Source organism: Hakea prostrata, chromosome 10, assembly GCF_041222555.1.
Source record: "Hakea prostrata isolate BN-2017 chromosome 10, UWA_Hpros_2, whole genome shotgun sequence".
NCBI lineage: Eukaryota > Viridiplantae > Streptophyta > Magnoliopsida > Proteales > Proteaceae > Hakea > Hakea prostrata.
The window spans coordinates 21,354,317-21,368,545 of record NC_142609.1 but is presented as its reverse complement, the minus strand read 5'-3'; the positions used below and the strand labels follow the sequence as shown (position 1 = coordinate 21,368,545).

Genomic DNA, 14,229 nt, shown 5'->3' with positions numbered 1-14,229 from the left:
AATCTCAATAACAGGAACAAGATACAAAAGCAAAACAAGCATGATGCAATGATATGAAACAATAAATGCAAGTATGCTTCTAACTCTATATATGTTGGTCTCTATTTGCAGTCATGCATTAAGATAGAACACCATACTCCTTTGGGTAGGTTTCAAATCACTCTCCCTCATGGCTCTGATGCATGTCTTCTGGGTTCTTCGGCAGTTACTGGGTCAGGGCATCCCTCTTGGACATTCCATTGTTGGGGTTTAGGTCAACATTATCGCTCACCACCATTGGTCTGAGTATTGGCACGTGTCAGGGTAAATACCTAGCTCAACGCAAGTCATTTACTGAGTCACATCTACTCGGATCAAATACCTCCCTTCCGTGCACTAGACAATTTGTTTTGGTATAATAGCCTCCCTTCCGTGCCTAGGCAGTCAATTCCGGTAACTCCCTCCCTAGAGTCATCATATCCTATGGCTCCAACCAACTCGGACTACAAACTCTCAACCCTATTGGTCATCCACATATGATAAACGGGGAAGCTCTAATGTCCTCTCATGGGTTGGTTACAGTCTTGAGCGCCCACCAATCCCCATGCTGCCACGGGTCGCTCGGTTTTAACTCCCCTTTCGATGGGGTCAGATATGACAGGGTTTTCCCTAACCAAATACTTCTAGACCAAACCTAGTTATGTCAACCAGTAGTTAAGGAAAGCGCTACGGGGCACCATAGGAATGCATCCCATATCACCTCCAATGGTGTCCAATAACAAAAACGCCAAAAGGGCATTCCCCATTCCACAACCACAACCTAGGCAATCACATTATACCATGATTCCATACATATCACAATATAGTCCAATTCACAATTCCATCATTCATAATCAAATCAAGTATGTAAATCACATCATGAATAGCCTACTGTAATTATAGAAGTAAAACAGTGTATAAAAAGTCCGAAAACAGTAGCTAATATATGCAAACAAGATCTAACATATAAAATGCAATAATGTCAATTGTGAGCGAACGTACTAACCTTGAATTCGATCTGTAAACTTCAAGTAAGAGATCAAAGAGCAAGTTTAAAACCACCAAAATAACCTTAAACAAACGTGTCGAGAGTATAAGGAACAAACTCTAACGATCGGAGACGAAACAGAGGCAAAACAGAGAAAAGTTGCTGTCACAGACCCCTTTGGTTGATGCTCTTGGTCTATGGCTATTTCTCTCTATTATTGGACTAGGTTTCCAACTCTAGTTAGTTGTTCACTAATTGTTAGGAGATTTGTATTGGCGAAATTTCATTGACTTCCTCCTTTAAGTCCTTCTTTGTTCTTAAAGGGGCAGCTAAACCTTCTTTGCTTGAGATTGTTCATATAATTTGGTCCATTAGGGGATGAACATAAGTAATTTGTACCTTAGTTCGATTAACAAACCATTTTTTGTAGGGATTTATAGTTTCATTTATAATTCCATTATTCCAAGGGTAATCTAACTGATGTTCTTCAGCATATGAAGAAAACCAGACAAAAAACTCATATTAATTCTATATTGTTCCACGTCATTGTACCAAGCATTATGCATTTCTAGCATTTCTTCCAAGGTGAAATTATTGTTAAACCATCCTTCTGGGTCTGGTTATTTGGATTGTTAAAGTCTTGCCAGAGCAATTATTTATGAATTGAAAAAGGTTATCAAACCTAATCATCATCAGTGATGAATTCCTAGAAGGAACTTCAATTGCTGACACTGTTGGTGATTCAGGGTTTGGAAGACTTTCATCAGATTGTTCAGATTGCTCATCCTTGGTTTAAACACCTTGGGTCATTTGGTTATTGGTTGCTAATTTGCTAAGTCTTATTGTTGTTTCTGCAAAAGACTATTAGTGTCGAAAGGGATGTTGGAGCATGAAGCTCTAGCAAGATAAGACTTGTTCAACCAAGAGGAATTGCCTTTGTGCCTACCAGATTGGTTCCTTCAATCAAAAGTAATGGTGACAAGTCAAGTATTATCCTGAATAATGGATTATAGGGAAAGGACAATGAACAAAAGTGATTTGTTGCTTAGTTCGATTAACAAAACATTTTTTTGTAAGGATTTGTGGTTTCATTTATAATTCCATTATTCCAAGGGTAATATAATTGATGTTCTTCAGCATATGAAGAAAACCAAACAAGAAACCTTATATTAATTCTATATTGTTTTATGTCATTGTACCAAGAATTACGAATTTCAAGCATTTCTTTTAAGGTAAAACTATTGTTAATACATACACATAGGGGGAAACTTCTATCTGTCCTCTATATTTAGTCCCTATTTACTCTTACTCCCCTCTTAAAATTTTTATATCTTATTGCCCCAAAAAAGTGAACTATTGCTCTCCTTCTCTCCTGATGTTTTAAAATGGCCAAATTACCCTTGGTTTTTACTCTTTTAATTGTTTAAAGTGATTTATTCTCTTTTTCTCTTTTTCTCTTTCCTTTTCTTTTACTTTTATACAAAGCTTTTATACAAAGTTAGGTGTCCTTTTGCTCACGGTGGGAGATATCGCTTGAGAGTGAGATCTCGCCACTTAAAAATACGGAGATCTCGGTCGAGATATAGAAAATTTTTTGCGTAAACTCAGTGGCCCATCTCGGTGGGTTTAAAGGTCCCGACCCGATTGGGCCGAAACTTGGTATTTAGCCTATTTAAGGCATTTTGAACACACTAGTGGCCTTAGATTTGTGAAAAAATAACCCCAAGTATGTCTTCGAAGTCGACCCTATGTGTAAAACTGAAATGCTGTGAAATACAAGGTTAGACAACATGTAATATAAAGATATCGCGTAATTCAAGTTATCAACTATCAAGTATCAAATACATTACACATCAAACTATCAAAGAACTTAAATGTTTTCAAAATTTTACAACCATAAGAAGTTTTCGACTTTTAGTAGATCATTTGTTTTCATGAAAGTGTATTAAAGGTAGTAGATCAACATATATTTATACTACACTCATACACCCATTGTAGAACATTCTATTTGAAAAAATTCAAATTTAGGGAAAAATCTTACCTTTATTGAAGATCTAGTTGAAATAGGCTTGAATGATGATAATCTCATGTTGTAGATGTGTTAAGGATGTTTAGAAGTTGAACCCCCAAAAAATTCCAGCCAAAAATCAAGTTTTCGGCAAGTTTTGAGGGTTGTAGCAAGAAAAAGGCGAGATATGCCTCTCTTAAGCGAGATAGAGGGTTTTAAAACCCCTAAACCAGGTGGTTCAACCCGAGATGGTGAGATTTGGTGGCGAGATCTCCCATCTCTCAGATCTCGTCTTGTTATCCCAAAATAACGAGATATCTCCCGAGATCTCCCACCATGCTTTTGCTAATTTTTTCCTTTATTCTTCTTTATCAATTATTTATTTATTTTATTTTTTATTTTCTCTTTTGATAGGATCCTATGTGAGAGGGTGAATAAAAAATAAAATAATAAAAAGTACATCAAATTATGTTTCATAAAATTCATATAAGAGAGGATGAAAGTAAAAAAAATTATACATCAATCAATTTAATAGAAAAAATTATAACTAATTATGCTTATAGATTCATGTAAAAGAGGGTAAAAGCAAAAATCTAAAGAAAAATACATCTAATCAATTTAATGGGTTCCTATAAAACAAGAAGAAATAAAAAAGTATACCACTATAATGGATTCCAATGATAAAGGAAGAAAATGGAAGAGAAAGAGAAAAAAATAATATTAAAAAAAGAGAAGAAATCACTGCAATTGATTAAGGGAATAAAAAAATAAGGGTAATTTGGCTATTTTGAAATATTAGGAGAGAAGGAGATGTAATAGTTCACTTTTTTGGGGGAATCAGAACCAAAACTTTTGAGAGGAGTTGAGAATTAAAAAAGACTTTTAAGTATAGGGGAGAGAAAAATTTTCCACATATATATGGTGGATTGGACTTTTTAATGAACGTTAAGATGATTAGCATGAAATTTATCAGTATGAAGTTGCAGGTTCCGCTCCATAGAATAATATGCCTAGTTTCCACAAGAATCATACATATATGAATACATTGTGACTCAAACTCAAACAACTACAATATGTTGGATATCACACATATTTATCTTTTCCATCAATGTTTAAATTAGTAAGTTCACATGACAAGATGGTTATATTTATAAGTTTAGACAGTGTTGTCCAAGCGTCTGCCTAGGCGGCAAAGTGGTTTTTCAACCGCTTTGTTTTGAACAGCTTAATTGACGCAGTTTTGCCGCTTTTCCGCCTAAGTGCTACCACTTTGTAGCCTTGTATGCCTTATTGCCACCTAGACGCTAAAGCAGCCGCTTTTTTGACATTTTGCACATAATATTTTTTTAAATCAAAATTTATTGTACAAAACCATATATAAATTTAATAACTTAGTCATTTCAGAATCGAGTCCCAAATTGCAAAGGAATTCCGAGACCCAAAGTGACATAGGACCTCTACAAGCTCCGGCGGCATTGCCCCCACACCCTTGCCGAGGCGGCCTCCCCAACCCTCATACTAGTTGACAACAAAATGTGAAGCATAAGCCATACTCAACATCAAGAATCAATGTATCATTTAATGGACAATGACTTGGAAATCAAGATAATGAAATCAATTAATTTATCATGTTCCCTCTGTTAGTACATAGTCATTGTTATGATGCTTTATGAGATGAACTTATGTTTATGTTTTTTTTGATAATTTTTCATAATTATGATTCTTGAATGCTTTCTTTTTTTGGATGAATGTGACTATTGAATTTTTTTTAACTTATTATAGAAAGTAGTTGTATTAAAAAGTAGTTTAAAAGTAGTTGCACTGAAAAATTTTGACCCAACCGCTTTGGTCACCTTATTGCCTCCTAGACACTGCTTTGTCACCTAGGCGGAGCCCCAATCGCTTTGGTCGCCTTGCTGCCTTGACATCATTACTAACGACCTGAGCATGAGGTATTTTTCTAAGCTTCCAACTATTAGCTATGTTTTCATCAGCAGCAAACATGATATACTCAACTGATGTTATTAACATTACTACATTAGTATAGATTCTAGATCTTTTAGCTTACATCAATAGTATGAATTAAGTTTTAGATGTCTCGTAAAACAAATATGCAAGGAGCATCCTAGTGCAACTGACTTCAGCTGCTACAGGGTCAAGAAGGGTTAAATGTACACAACCTTACCCACTGTTCACAGAAGAGACTATTTCCAAGTTTTGAACCCCCAACCAACAAGTTGCAATAGCACAACCAAACTATTGTGCCAGGCTTGTCCACTGGGTCTCATTACATAAATAATACATAAACAACTTGACTCAGTTATTTATTTTAGTTTGTTCATTAAGAGATATCGATGATCATGGCTTAGGATGGCCAAGATTTCGTGGATAATCTTGGCCATGTGCAATTTAGAAGTTGCCTAGTATAGTTTACTTTCTATTTTATTTCTTGTTTGGTTGACAAGTTATCTCCCTAGGATAGTTGCCTTTTTAATAAATTTCAAAGATTTTATGTAGTATATACAATATTTACTTCTTGTTTGATTGACAAGTTATCTCCCTAGGATAGTTTTTTTTTTTAGTAAATTTCGAAGATCTTATGTAATCTATATGATATTTACTTTTTTCTATAACTCAATTTAAATTTTTTCCCCAAACTGAGATTAGTTTATATTTATAAATAAAGACTCACAGGGATACTCACATATATGCAAGCTTTCTCCCTCTTTCTCCCTTTCCTTTCTCCTTCTTCTCTTCTTCTTCTTCTTCTTCTTCTTCTTCTTCTTCTTCTTCTTCTTCTTCTTCTTCTTCTTCAGTCTTTATTCTTCATTATTCTTCCTCTTTTCTCAATTTTGTTTAGGTCCCTAGGCTGATTACAGCAATTGAAATCTTAACATGGTACCATAAAACAAAATTTCGTTGAAACTTGCGTTGGGAACCTCAAAATGAAAAAGTAGGGGACCGAAAAAAATCATAAGTTTTGATTAAAACAGTCAAAACTAGTCGAAATCTGGTTCAACCCAGCTAGACCAGCTGGTTAATGAGAAAAAAAATTCCCAAATTTCGTGGAAACCTGGGAAATTTCGTGGAAAGGTAGGACTTTTTCCTGCAAGTTTTGTAGCTTTCCCAAATTTTCAATTTTTTTGTTTTTTTCATGCTTCCCCAAATACCACAACAAATACCCCCTCCATTAGGACTTCCCTATCCAAATTGCACATTCCCTTAGATTGGTTATCTTAGGCATGTTGATGACTAGACTTATAAAGTTACAGTTGTAGATTACCTTGACAACCATAAGCATAAAATGTCATGGTACGTCTATGTTCGTTGGTTGGAGGAGAGGATGTTAAAGGCATAGTACTACTCAGCTCACAGGATGGATCCACTCTTAGCACTCCTCTTGGCACTAAGTTGTACTTTCCTTTTATTATTAGTAACTTTGTATTTGATATTTTGAAGTTAGAAATTATATATTGAATGTTATGTACTTAAGTAATTAAGTTTATAGTGTAATTCTTGGACAACTCTACATTGATGTTATGTACATTGAATGACATATCTACATTGACTTTTTTAGCAAAATACAACAAATGTGTTCTTTATACTCTAACTAGCTCAAGTGTAGAGTCCCACCTTAAAATACTCCCTAAAACCTGTCGAAACTTAATGTCGAAACTTGCACGAAAAAGTCCTAAGTTTCCTCGAAATTTCCCAGTTTCCCACCTAGGTTTCCCATTTTCACCTGGTCGAAACTGAATTTCCCTCGATTTTTTTCCATGGACAGCATAGAACAAAATTCAGTCAAAACTTGCAAAATTTTCCATTTTGGGAACCTAGAAAGGAAAAACTAGGTGACCGAAAAAAATCCAAAGTTTCGATCAAAACCGTAGAAATTTTGTCGAAACCTCGAAACTTGGTTCAACCTAACTGGACCAACTGGTTCATTAAAAAAAATTCCCAAATTTCAAGGGAAACATGGGAAATTTTGTGGAAACTTGGAAAATTTCGTGGAAACCTGAGACTTTTTCCTGCAAGCTTCGCAACTTCCCAAATTCTAAATTTTTTTTTTTTATTTCTTTCATATTTCCTTAAATACTATGACAAATACCCCCTCCATCAGGACTTCCCTATCCAAATTACGTATTCCCTCAGACTGGTTATCTTAGGCATATTGATGACTAGACTTATAAACTTGCAGTTGTCAATTACCCTAACCATGGTGGGAGATCTCGCGAGATATCTCATTTTTTCACATAAGCGAGACGAGATGGAGGTCGAGAGCAGAGAATTAGGATATCTCTTTCGCTCGAGATTTCGCCATATCTCGCCCTGGATCTCGCTGGAACTCTCAATTTTTGCCTTATTTGTGTGGATTTTGGCTGAATTTTCACTTGCAACTACTTTTAGCACATCTACAACATCAAAGGAAGATCAATCATCCTCTACTTGTCTTATAAACTTATGATTTTGTGAGTTATATAGAACTTCTAATGATTGTATAATTTTATTATTCTATTCTTGAAAATTGAGATTATGATACTCTTATGGATGAAATTTTGATAACATTAAGGTTGTTTGAGCATTTGATACACTTGCTTTTCATTTATATGCCTTAAAGGTTCTATATTACATGTTGTATAACCTTGCATTCCCTAATCCTACAACATATCAGTTTCAGACTATGGTAGACTTAAAAATCATACATACGGTTGTTTTCTGACAAATCCAAGGCCACCAATGTGTTCAAAATGCCTTAAATACGCTAAATACCAAGATTCAACCCAATTGGGATCCTAAAATCCACCGAGATGGGCCACCGAGTTGACGTAAAAAAATTGTATATCTCGACCGAGATCTTGCCGAGATGGTCGAGATCTCGGTTTTTCTAGGAGGCGAGACATCGCTTGAGAGTGAGATCTTCTACCATGACCCTAACAACCATGGACATAAAATGTCATGTGATGTTTATGTTCGTTGGTTAGAGGAGAGGATGTTACAGGCATAGTACTACTCAACTCACAGGATGGATCCACCGAGGCACTCCTCTTAGCACTGAGTTGTACTTTTCTTTTATTGTCAGTTACTTTGTATTTGATGTTTTGAAGTTAGAGATTATATATATGGATCCGCTTTGTTGACATGTTATTTTTCAACTTTTTTTTTCGCCTAATTGCTACCGGTTTGTCACTTTACGTGCCTTATTGCCGCCTAGACGCCAACGCATTTGTTTTTTTGTCATTTTGAACATAGTAATATTTTTTTCTTACCTTTTTTTTTTTTCAATCAAATTTTATTCTACAAAGCCACATAAAAATTTAATAGTTAGTCATTTCAAAATCAGGAATCAATGAATTATTAGATGAACAAGACACTTATTTGGCGTCACATTATCATAGAGGTAAGTAAAAATGTAAAATTATTACTTTCATTTTCATCCTTATAATATGATATAGTTCATAGCCATATGTTATGATGCTTGATGAAATGAACTTATATTTGTGTTCTTTTTTGGATAATCCTTCATAATTATGATTCTTGAATGCTTGTTTTTTTGGACGAATTTGATTCTGGAGTGGTTGTTTAGCTTATAATAGAAATTATCAGTTTAAAAGTAGTTGTATTGAAAAAATTTGACCCAACTGCTTTGGTTGCCTTATTGCCATCTAAGCACCACTTTTTTGCCTAATCGCCTAGGCGGAGCCCCAACCGCTCTGGTCACCTTGCCACCTTGATGACCATTGCCTGTGAGACGATTTATTGTTGCTTGATCAACTTTATTGGTGAAAAATACACTGCTTTGTGAAGGCTACTTTTGCTTATTGATTTATTTTATGCTCATACTTTGAGATGATGGTAATTGGTTCTTATTATTAAGTCCATCTGCAATGCTACACGCAAGGAGGAGACTGGAGACTTTATGTTATATGTACCCGAGACGTTTATCTTAAGATGGTATTCTACAGCAACAAGAACTACCTACCTATCTGGTGCATAATGACCCATATAGCCTTTCACCTACCTACTTGGTCTGTAGTAAACCCATACTAGCTTTCACCTACCTAATTGTTTGCAATAACCTATACTGCCCCTTAATATACCTACTTGGTCTACAATAACTATACTGCCTATTTGTTCATACTACCGTTATTTGACTTGAAGAGACCTTTGGTTGAGATTATATTTCTACCTTTGGTTGAGCAAAACTACTACCTACTACCTACTATTTACCTTCTTGTGAAGAGCATACATAAAGAGCCTGCAGACAATGGAGCTGCAATTTTTATCTGCTTGTGTGGACACTAGAGCTGCATTCTTTATATACATGTGTGGACATTGGAGTTGCATAGTTTATCTTCTAATGTGGAGATTCCTCCCTACTACAGGCATTATGTCTTTGATGTTACCATGGCTACTATACTTATGATATGTTTGTCTACCTTGCTGCTTACTATTCTCATTGTTGGAAGGATTGCTTAACATGAAGATTATTTATTTATGTTGAAGTTAATTATCTCCTAGGTGAAGTTCTTTCAATGTCTATCAACATCTACTATTGCTATTTATGCTTAAGATTGATGAAGTTTTTTTATATATGTTCCATAGTTGTCATGGCGACGAGGCGATGCAAGGCGGTTTAGGCTAATTGAGGCAATGAGTCGACAAAGCGCCCTCCGAGGTGCTTTTGAGGCGGTTGAGGCATTTTAAGTGAAATTTTTAGTGTACATCTCATTCACTCTAAATCTATCATATCTTATATAATAAAAAAACTAATATCAGACTACCTCAAGTCATCCAACATACTACAAACCACAAATAATAGGTCCTCAATAAAAAGTTGCGAGAAGAAAGGAAGAGAAGAAGTTGCTTGTCGCTGGCCACTGCTTGTCGGAGTGTCGTCGCGGGAATGGAAGAGAAGAAGAGAGGAAGAGAGAAAGAGATTAGGGATTAGAGTGAGAGTGAGAGACTTGAGTCAAGAACTTATTCTCTTTCAATTTTGTTTGTTTTTATTTTTATTTTAACATTTGATCACATGTAGCGTCATTATACATATGCATATAGGTTCAAACAATAGATACTTTACAATCGGAATCTAATAAGTATTTCAATATATGCCTTTGATTAGGCATTTTTCTCGTGATTTAAAAAAGAAAAATAAAAAGCGGACGCCTTATTGCCTAAAAATAAGGCGATGCCAATTTGAGGCGCTCCGAAGGAGCCCAGACACCTAGGCGACGATTAGGCGACGCCTAGGCAACGCCTTGACAACTATGATATGTTCTCGTTATTCCAAGCTGTAGCCCTTGTATGCTCCAGCTTAAGGAAGAGTGTTGATGATTATGGCTTAGCATGTCCAAGATTTCATGGATAAACTTGGCCATGTGTAGTTCAGAAGTTGTGCAGTATAGTTTACTTTCTATTCTCCTTATTGCTTGGTTGAAAAGTTATCTCCAGCTTAAGGAAGAGTGTTGACGATTATGCCTAGCATGTCCAAGATTTTGTGGATAAACTTGGCCATGTGCAGTTCAGAAGTTGCATAGTATAGTTTACTTTCTATCCTCCTTATTGCTTGGTTGAGAAGTTATCTCCAGCTTAAGGAAGAGTGTTGACAATTATGGCTTAGCATGTCCAAGAAGATTTCGTGGATAAACTTGGCCATGTTCAGTTCAGAAGTTGCATAGTATAGTTTACATTCTATTTTCCTTATTGCTTGGTTGAAAAGTTATCTCCCTAAGATTGTTTCCTTTTTAGTAGTTTGGGAGATTTGTAATCTTATACAATATTTACTTTTTGGTGTAACTAAGTTTTCCTAAACTGAGATGAGTTTCTAATTTATAAATACTCATAGGGGAGACACGTATATGCGAGCTTTCACCCTTTCGCCTTCTCCTTCTTCAGTCTTCTTCATTTACTTCTTTCTCAATTTTCTTTAGGTCCCTAGGCTCAGGCACTGAAATCCTAACAAGAGATGTCATATCGTACAAATAATTCTGGTTTTTTCCATCTATTCTCCTACTAAATCCTTCAACTTTTGCAGTACTGAGATCCTCATAATATTCTATTTGGATTTCTGCAACATTCAGCTTGAATAAAAAAAAAGGGTTAACTAGAAAATGCCAGCAGAAAAATGTATGTTATCGAGTATAGACGAGCTGCTAAATCAACAAAAGCAATTCCAGTATGCAAACCAACCTTTTCACAGGTAAATATCTTTATGGCCAATAAGGTGAGGAACTGAAACAGTGGAGGCATGGGTAAGTCATCCATAATTTTTTCCTGCACACAAAAGCTTCCATGATTAGGCAGCTCGTTTTCAAATGGAGCTAATTTGAGCAACAGAAACCCTCACGGAGAAAGGGAAAAAATTCTAACAATTACGTTCTAATTATATAGCAAGCAGCTATCCATCAAACTACCCACTGAACAATATACGTACCCTCAACTGATTCCAACAATTCCAGAAGTACTGTAAGAATTTCTCTTCTGAAATGTCCAACCTATAAAGACAAATTTAGTGCCACATGTTACTAGCATGACCCAAAACCCAAAAGATGACACATTAAAAGAATTTATGAATTTTCAGTTTAGCAGATAAACGAATAGAAAGGTCCTGGCTAGCGCAGATGGTATGGACATAGGCTTCTTGTCACCCAGTATCTCTCCTGCCTTCAACTGGGAAGATAGGATGGAGATTTCCTTGTAAAACCTAGGACCCTCCAAAAGCCAAGTAGAATACTGAAAACCAACATTATTTGATCAACTCTTTTTAAGCCTTCAAATGGTGTCTGTAATTTCCTATCTTAATACAAGATCAGGTGGGGTTGAATTGATTCAGTTCAGTATCACCATCACAATTGCAATTTCATTGTTTACTCTAAGAACCATAGACCATGGTTCAAGATCTCGCTCTTGACACCCGTCTCGCCCCCCACCCCACCCCCACCCCCCGCTAAAAAAAAATAAGGGAGATCACTGGAGTTGGCAAGATCTCGCTCAAGATCTGGTATTTTTTCCCAGCCAACTCGAGTGAACTTGAGACCCATCTTGGGAGGTTTTAAGGGTCAAGTTAGGCTCAAAGTTGGAATTTAACATATTTTAGGCCTGCTAAACATGCTGGTGACCCTTGATTTGTGAAAAGACAACCCTAAGTATGAGTTCTAACTCGACCCTAAAGGTTATAAAACACGAACTATAGAACCATTAAGAAATATAAATGAAAAGCAACTGATAAGATGCATCAAATAACTTAAATAACAACAGAATTCCATCCATATGAGTAAGATACATCACATTCTCGACTCTTTAAAGTACAATAATACAACCATCATAAGATCAATATAAATCATAAGTTCATAATAGAAGTGTTGGGTATGGCTCATGCTTCACATTCTATTGCCCATAACCGTTCCCCCAGTGCACACCGGGATTCGGGGGTTGCAAGGGGTAGCACCCCCACGCCAATAGAGGCTTTATATGATTTTGGGTGTCACATCCCCCCAGCTAGTACCTTAACCGCGATACGCGGAGGTGTGATCCATAAGTCACATGGTCAAGTTAGGCGATCATATACCCACATTACACAATAACACAATCACGAGCAATGAATAATCAATGTATAAACATATTAAGAAACTAATCAAAGAATAAACCTAAAGTATAATCATAGTGTGGAAAATATAATGATACCAATCAAAGATCAACTATAGAGCATTCGGGGAAAATAACTCTATGGATAAAAAACGGAAGAGTAGATCAAAACTCTAAAGTAACGCTAAAGCTATTACATTTGAAACAAACTAAGAACATAAAGAAAACTGTTCTTCTAATTCTTCTATAGGCTCTTCATCGTCTTCCTCAACCTTTGTCTTCTTCGCCTTGGGCTTATGCACTTGCATCTTCAGTTTAGCATCTAACTCACGATCCCAGCGGCGAGCAAGATAGTGTCTACTGCTATCAATAGGAGCCATCAAAGTGGTCCATACCGGTGTACGGGTAGTACCACTGGTCACTAGCTTCTCCCATTGTGTCTGCAGCTGTATCAAATTAGGAAGGGTCCTCCGTACTAGTGCATGGGATCTCTTCCGAACCTGTAAAGTCATCTAAAAACATATCCCCCGAAGGATGAGCTCAACAGAACTCAGCAAGTAGTTCAATCACAATAAACAACTACAAGTAGTTCATAACAAGCATAATGCAAAGACATGAAACAATGAATGCAAATATGTTTCTAACTCTATATATGTTGGTCTCTAGTGGCAGATACGCATTAGATAGAACACCATACTCCTCTGAGTAGTCTCAGTCACTCTTCCCTCACGGCCCTGATGCACGTCTTTTAGGTTCTCTGCGGCAATTGGGTCAGGGCATCCCTCTTAAACATTCAATGGCTAGGGTTTAGGTCAACACTATTGCTCACCACCATTAGTATGAGTACCAGCGCATGTCAGGGTTATACCTAGGCCAATGCAAGTCATCTACTGAGTCACATCTACTCGGAGTCGGATACCTCCCTTTCATGCACTAGACAGTCCATTCCAGTATGATAGCCTCCGTTCCATGCCTATACAGTCCGTTTTGGTATCTCCCTCCCCAGGGGCACCGTCTCCCTCTCGGCTACGTAGACTCTAACTCTATTGGTAATTCACATATAATAAACGGGAAGCTCTCATGTCCTCTCACAGGTTGGTTGCCAGTCTTGAGCGCCCATAAGCCCAGGCTTACTATATGCAACCCTACCAATGGATGGCCCCCACAATGTGATTGAGTCCTCTCATGGGTTGGTTATCGGTCTTGAGCGCCCACCAATCCCCATTGTTGCCACGGGTCACTCGGTCTCAATACCCCTTCCGATAGGGTCAGATATGGCAGGGTCTTCCTTAGCCAAACTCATCTAGACCAATCCTAGGTATGTCATCCAGTAGTTACAGAAAGCACCAAGGGGCACCATAGGAGTGCGTCCCATACCACCTCTACTGGTGTCTAATCACAAAAACGCCAAAAGGGCATTCCCCATTCCACAACCACAACCTAGGCAATCACATCACATCATGATTCCATAGTCATCATATATAAGTCCACTCACAATTCCTTCATTCATATTCAATTCAAGTATGTAAATCACATCATGAATAGCCTATTGTAATTACAGAAGTAAAACAATATAGAAAAGAGTTCTAAACAGTAGCTATCATATGCAAACACAATCTAACAAAGTATA

At 36.7% G+C, this 14,229-nt stretch overlaps 1 protein-coding gene across 6 annotated transcripts in view; it reads right to left on the bottom strand.

The window, feature by feature from the left end:
- Nucleotides 1–14,229, bottom strand: part of LOC149002281 (folylpolyglutamate synthase-like) — a 108,312-nt gene that overhangs the window by 22,110 nt on the left and 71,973 nt on the right. For all 6 annotated transcript variants that reach the window (XM_089136161.1, XM_089136160.1, XM_089136162.1 and 3 more), the window contains 2 exons: nt 11,449–11,509; nt 11,205–11,288 (listed from right to left, as the gene is read on the bottom strand). In XM_089136161.1, coding sequence (XP_088992287.1) covers nt 11,205–11,288; nt 11,449–11,509 — 145 coding nt within the window. The remainder of the gene's footprint in view (nt 1–11,204; nt 11,289–11,448; nt 11,510–14,229) is intronic.